Genomic DNA, 6,000 nt, shown 5'->3' with positions numbered 1-6,000 from the left:
CAGGGCCCTGAAAAAAAAAACCAAACAAAAACCAGTGACTGACCGCATGCAGGTAAGTACCTCATGGCTCTGCGTGACAACAAATGACAGCGAGATGATTAGATGACGCTGCCGCAGCAGTCACCCCACGGAGCTGCCTCTGAGCTCCAGACCCTCCCCCAGAGCTGGGGTAGTTCCTCCCACCGCTTCCTTCCCCCAGCACCAGAAAGGGGAAGTGCGGGGAGGGGAGTCACACTGTCGACTTTACCCGACAGAGCCTCCCCTCTTCTCAGCAACGTGACAGAGGTGTGGGGTCGCTGTGAGAGGGACTCGGGCCGGGGCCCTGTACACCAGGGGAAAACCAGACAAGCTCCCAAAGGCCTGGTACCTCAGAGACAGGCCCTGCTTCACCGTAACGATCAGCGCACAGATGCAGGGGGGCCAGAGGAAAGAGGGCTGAGAGAGAGGGCTGCCCTGCCCCACCGCACCCCCGAGGCACCCCTGCCCGCCCCGCAGGAACCTCGGCAGCGCCACACTCAAGCACCGGCCCGCCGAGCCCTGAGGGAGCCAATGGCCCGCAACCGCGCAAGGCACGCGGCGGGGCGGGGCGGGCCGCCCGCCATCGCCTCCGGGGCGCCGGCGGGGGAAGGGGGGCGGTGGTGGTATGCAGCGGCCGTGCTCGCGGGGGCGCTGCTGCCCGCCCCGCCGCCGCCTCCGCCGCCTTCGCCGTCCCGCCTCCTCCCGGAGTCCCAGCGCCCCCCTCCGCCTCCATTTCCCAGAGTGCGGCGCGGGAGCGGGGCAGGAAGTCTCGTGCGCCTGAGTCAGGGGAGGCGGGGGAGCCGGGGGAGCCGCTGCCGGGCGCTGGCGATGGCGCTGGAGACCCTGTCCCCGGACTGGGAGTTCGACCGCCTCGACGACGGCTCGCAGAGTGAGGGCGCGCGGAGGGAGGGGCCGGCGCGAAGCGAGGCGAGCGCGGCTGCGGCGGTAGTCGCCACAGAGTGCGGGGGGAAGGCGCGGGCTGAGGAGACCCTCATCCTCTCCCGGCCCCGCTCGCCGCTGCACCCCCGCTGGGAACGGGAGGGAGGGAGGAGGAAGCTCAGTCGTGGGAGCTGAGCGAGGTTCACCCTCCCCAGCTTCCCCCACGGACCCTGCCCTGTGCGGGGAGCCGGGCGCCCGCCGCGCCCCTTCCCCCAGCCGCCAGCCGAGGGCTGCTCCTCCTGCGGTCGGGCCTGCGGGGGTGGCCTGTCGCGGTGACCTTTTTATCTTCCCATCACCCTCCCCGTAGTTGTCGGGGGTTGTTTGGGGTGGGCGAGTGGCAATTCGAACCCCTCGCCCTTCATCCTTCACACTCCCCCAGGGGAGTCGTCTCCAGGCCCCCAGCGCGTCAGGGAGGGGGCAGGCAGCCTTGCGAGGCTTTTTCTTGCACGAACCGGGCGGGAGGGACAGATGCTCGTCCTGGGGATGGTGTTTCGTTCCTTCCCGATCGTTTCTCGTGGCTCACAAATTTCTGTAGTTGCTTCCTCGGTTACCCAGAGAAGTCACACCGAGACAAGTGAGTTGTGTGCGGCTTCCGTCGGCAGAGGCTTTCTGGCACGGAGTTGGGCAGTCACTTGCGGTTTCACCTTTAAAAAATAATTAAATAAGACCTTGTGATGCTGAAGTCTTTGACAGTGGGTTTGTGCGCCTGTCAAAATCCACGTTTTTCTCAGCCTGTGGAGGTGACCTACTTTCTAAACAGGGAACATATATGCTTGTCACACTGTAGTACACACTGTAAATTGAACTGTGCCAAATTAATTGCACCAGGTGTTGCTGTGGAAATATGGCACTCGTGGACCAACTGTTTCACATATAATGTTATCCCAAGGGACGATACTGTTTATGCCATATTCGTTCAATCTGGATTTCATAGAATCACAGAATGGTTTGGGTTGGAAGGGACCTTAAAGACCATCTAGTTCCAACCCCCCTGCCATGGACACCTTTCCTCTAGACCAGGTTGCTCAAAGCCTCATCCAACCTGGCCTTAAACGCTGCCAGGGAGGGGGCATCCACAACTTCTCTGGTCAACCTGTTCCAGTGTCTCACCACCCTCACAGTAAAGAATTTCTTCCTAATATCTAATCTAAATCTACCCTCTTTCAGTTTAAAACCATTCCCCCTCGTCCTGTCACTCCTTGTCCTTGTAAAAATTTCAGTGGAAATGGAAGCTGCCCTGAGCTGAGGTTTTTACCAGTTCTCTTAGCTGCAGAATGAAAAATGTAGCTTTTACTCAAAATGCCAGATCTCCACTAGTTTCCCTGTGACATTGAGTGCGGCTATGAGAACTTTACATGACATAATATGCTCCGTTACCACCATCTTGACCGTGAACAAACAGGCTGATCTTCCGTTGAGAACACGCTGTTCTTCTAGGGAAAAACCAAAGAAAAATCTTGTGACTTGAAAAACATTTTTTGTTGTTATTGTCTACTGTCACTTAATAACTGTATTGCTAACCTTTAGCAATTATAATGTTCTCAACTGAGTACACAATATACTAAATAAGTCTGGTTTGTTGTGTCTCCATCCCAGATATTTATGGACATAGCACTTGCAAATCCTGCTGTGGCAGTAAGTCCATTGAATATTGATATTGCTGATGTTATCTTCATAGAAGATAAGATTAAGTCGGGGAATCTGTACTGCTGAGTACGTCTCTCACATTTTCCAATTGTAATGCTTTCATTTTTTCACCTGAGGAAAACTAATTCAAACTATTGTAAACAGATTATACCTTGTGAAGTATGTCTGCTGCTCTGAAGAAAAAGAAAATATCTGCTTTCTGTGGTTTCTTTTTCTCCATGTGAGCCAGTTTATTTAGGAATACTTTTCTGCATCTTAAAAAGCTTCCCCTATTTCCAAGTCATTTTTTATCAGTTTAACCGTGCGTATATCTGGCTAGCTACTAGCTTTCACTCTCATCTCTCTAAAATAGTGAGAAATTATTCACACCTGTCTCATTTTATATATGTTCCGTACAAGGTGGCAAATTGATGGCTATCAGTAGTTAAGTATTCAGAAATATTTAATATCAGTTATATTGAGCTATAGCATTGTTCCAATCCATCATTTGGCTGCTGGAAAGGGGAGGGCTTGTGAATCTCTAGCAGAGCGCTGCTGCTGCGAGATTTAGTTTGAGAAAGCTGCCTGTTTTGTAGGGGATTGATTTGAACAGCAGTGCCAATTTCCTGCTCTTGTATGACTTGGAAGCTTTTTCTGTTCTTCCTATAAAGCCCCAATATCTCTGTCAGTTTCTCTGCTCTTTTAGTCTTTTGTGCGAAGGGAGGAGATAGGATTGGGGGAATACTGCAGCATACCTCTATAATAACGTCTCCATACTCCAGATTTTCCAGCCATAAAGTACTGAAGCTGACATGGTGGCTAGTTAAACTCCCTTCTGCAGGGCTCTGCATCCATTGATCTTCTACTGGTTTTTTTTGCAGCAGAGCTTCCAGAAGTTGTACTGGAAGGAACCTGAAACATGAGATTAATTTGATGGAATAGAATAATATGATACAACTCCAGGGGTGCACATCACTGTCTGGAGTGTATACTGCTGATGGAGAGTTTTTTGTTCACTTGCTTCTTAGCTGTTCACATGAAATTCAGTCTCCTTATTTTGACAGTGTCTGTGCACTGTCTAGGCTGCAGGTACAGGTAGAATCCAATGGCACTAATGCAGAACTTAGTGTGGGAGAGTTTACTGTGCTGCTTGGATAGGCTTTGCAGTCCCTGTGCCCTTATGGCTGGCATTGCTGCTGGCTTCAAAGTAGTAGCTTCCAATTAGTTCAGGACTTCATTGCAGTCCTGTCTCCTTCTCAGTCTCAACCTTCCTGTGCATAGTCCTTCTCATCTTATTAATTTGCCGTTATTCATTCCTCCCCTTATGCGTAGTGCACGGTCTCTAGTAAAATACTTTCTTTCTCCAAAAAATGTCTGAGTGATAATTGATTCAGCAGTGGTCTTCCTCTGAAGTAGCCATCAACTACCATGTGGCTCAGTTATTGGCAATGTGGATGAGTAAGAGGTGAAACATACACCTTTACAGAATAAAAGGATACAAGTTTTTTAACTTTCTAGAGCAGCCCGCTTGGCAGAAATGTGAAAAGGGCACATATAAAGCTACATGAAAGTTGACTTCTTGTTTAGGAAAAGTTCAGTTATTCAGCTGATTTATATTCTCTAAGTTTTTTAGATAATCCTGTTTTCAACAAATGGCAGAAGATCACAAGCTATTATATTTGTTATCTAATTATGGGGAAAACACTTTAGTCTTCACATGAAAAAGGATTGTACTTCCTTACTGAGCATGGAATCCTTGATCTGTAATCATTCACTCCGTAGTTCAGATTATGCAATTAAGTCAGTAATTGTGTATAATTGAGGAGGTGGGGTGGTGTCTTAATGTGGGAAGAAAAAAGATCAGTGAATGAAACTTCTGTGGACCAATTATCTTTAGACTTACTTTGCTAATTAATGCCACTGTTCTTGGTGTTTGACCAGCTGAATGTTACCTTTTGAACATAATAACATACTTGCTTTGAGCAGTAACAGGACAGCTGTGCATTTCAATGTCCAGGTGCTAAGCAGAAGAAAAGTTCTGCTTGAAGATGGTGAATTTGCAAGTAGGGGGACTGATTAAAAGCAGAAACACTTCCCATGTAATGCCCAAATGACTTCCTGAGAGGTAGCAGGGAGAGAGTGGAAGGGGGATTGCTACTAACACAACTACTCAGGCCAAAATGATTAGACCCATTGACTCAAAGTTCTGATATAATTGCATATGTACTGGTTCAGCCGATGGGTAGAATCACCTGCCATGTTACGATTTCTACAGTCATTTCTTTGCTCAGCATCTTGATGTGACTAGGTCAGGTTTGTTAAGATCTTAGTTTGAAAATATATACAAATTTAAAAAATAATTTTCTGCAAGCTGCTTCGATGTTTGGTATTCTTTTAAGTAGCAGTTAGATTTCTTTTAAACTGACACTGAGTCATAGGATTGTTTTTAAACAAACAAGAACTTTGGATTAAAGATACAGTTTTATTAAGGAAAAATGCTGCGGCAAAATGAGGAATAGAATACTACAAGCTGAATAGCAACAGATTAAATATTTTCTTATACATTTTTTGATATTGCAGTTTACTGAATAGTCTATAAAACTGTATAAATGTTGTCAATCCTCAGAAATCCATGCTGAAGTGCAGTTGAAGAACTACGGAAAATTTCTTGAGGAATATACGTCTCAGTTGAAGAGAACTGAAGATGCTTTGGATGACTCTGTTGGAGATGTTTGGGACTTCAGTCTTGATCCCATTGCATTAAAGGTCTTCATATATTTAATGTGTTGCAACTGTTATTTTCCCAGTTCCTCCTTCCCTTCAAAACCTGAGAAGTAAAAGCATGATGCATTTGTACTCTTAAAATGTTGTCTACTGTGTTTGAGAAACCTATCCAATACTGTTTTAATTATCAAGTAATTAATGCATTGGTGCATATCATAAAAGAAGATGTTTTCATATTATTATTTTCTAGTCTTTTGGATACCAGTGGAAGCTAAATGAATTTATACTTCATGTGTTGGGAAGGCAAATTCCAGCATACTTCTTCCCTGTGGGTGTTGGTGTTTTTTATCTGGGGTTTGGGGTTCCAGAAGAGCTCACTAATAGTTGTATAACTGCAGAGCGAACTGTGTGTGTATTTATAGTTGTGTTTTGAGTTAATGGCCTTGGTACAGTATTTTCTGTCTTCCAGAGGTGGTTATTTCCTTGGTCATAAGTTCTCTGTGCTTTGTGGAGCTTTATTTTTTTTTCTTTTCACTGAATTTGCAGACATAATTTAGAAGTGCTTTTGTTACCAAATGGAACTTGTCTGTGCAGAAGTTGCACTCAAGTAATCATCTGTCTGAATGATTTGAATAAATTATGTGTAGGGCCAGCACAGTGCTGTATGTATATGAACTAGTCAAAATCATGGCT

The 6,000-nt window shown here is 46.5% G+C and overlaps 1 protein-coding gene across 4 annotated transcripts in view; it reads left to right on the top strand.

Annotated features, from left to right (window-relative positions):
* Positions 1-817: 817 nt before the first annotated feature.
* WASHC4 (WASH complex subunit 4) overlaps positions 818-6,000 on the top strand; it is a 56,329-nt gene continuing 51,146 nt past the window's right edge. For all 4 annotated transcript variants that reach the window (XM_068402515.1, XM_068402516.1, XM_068402517.1 and 1 more), the window contains exons 1-2: positions 818-907; positions 5,210-5,349. In XM_068402515.1, the coding sequence (XP_068258616.1) occupies positions 847-907; positions 5,210-5,349 (201 nt within the window). In that variant the 5' untranslated portion in view covers positions 818-846. The remainder of the gene's footprint in view (positions 908-5,209; positions 5,350-6,000) is intronic.

Source organism: Nyctibius grandis, chromosome 5 (genome assembly GCF_013368605.1).
Source record: "Nyctibius grandis isolate bNycGra1 chromosome 5, bNycGra1.pri, whole genome shotgun sequence".
NCBI lineage: Eukaryota > Metazoa > Chordata > Aves > Nyctibiiformes > Nyctibiidae > Nyctibius > Nyctibius grandis.
Note: the sequence above shows the minus strand (reverse complement) of the source record. Positions and strands in the feature narration are given on the sequence as shown.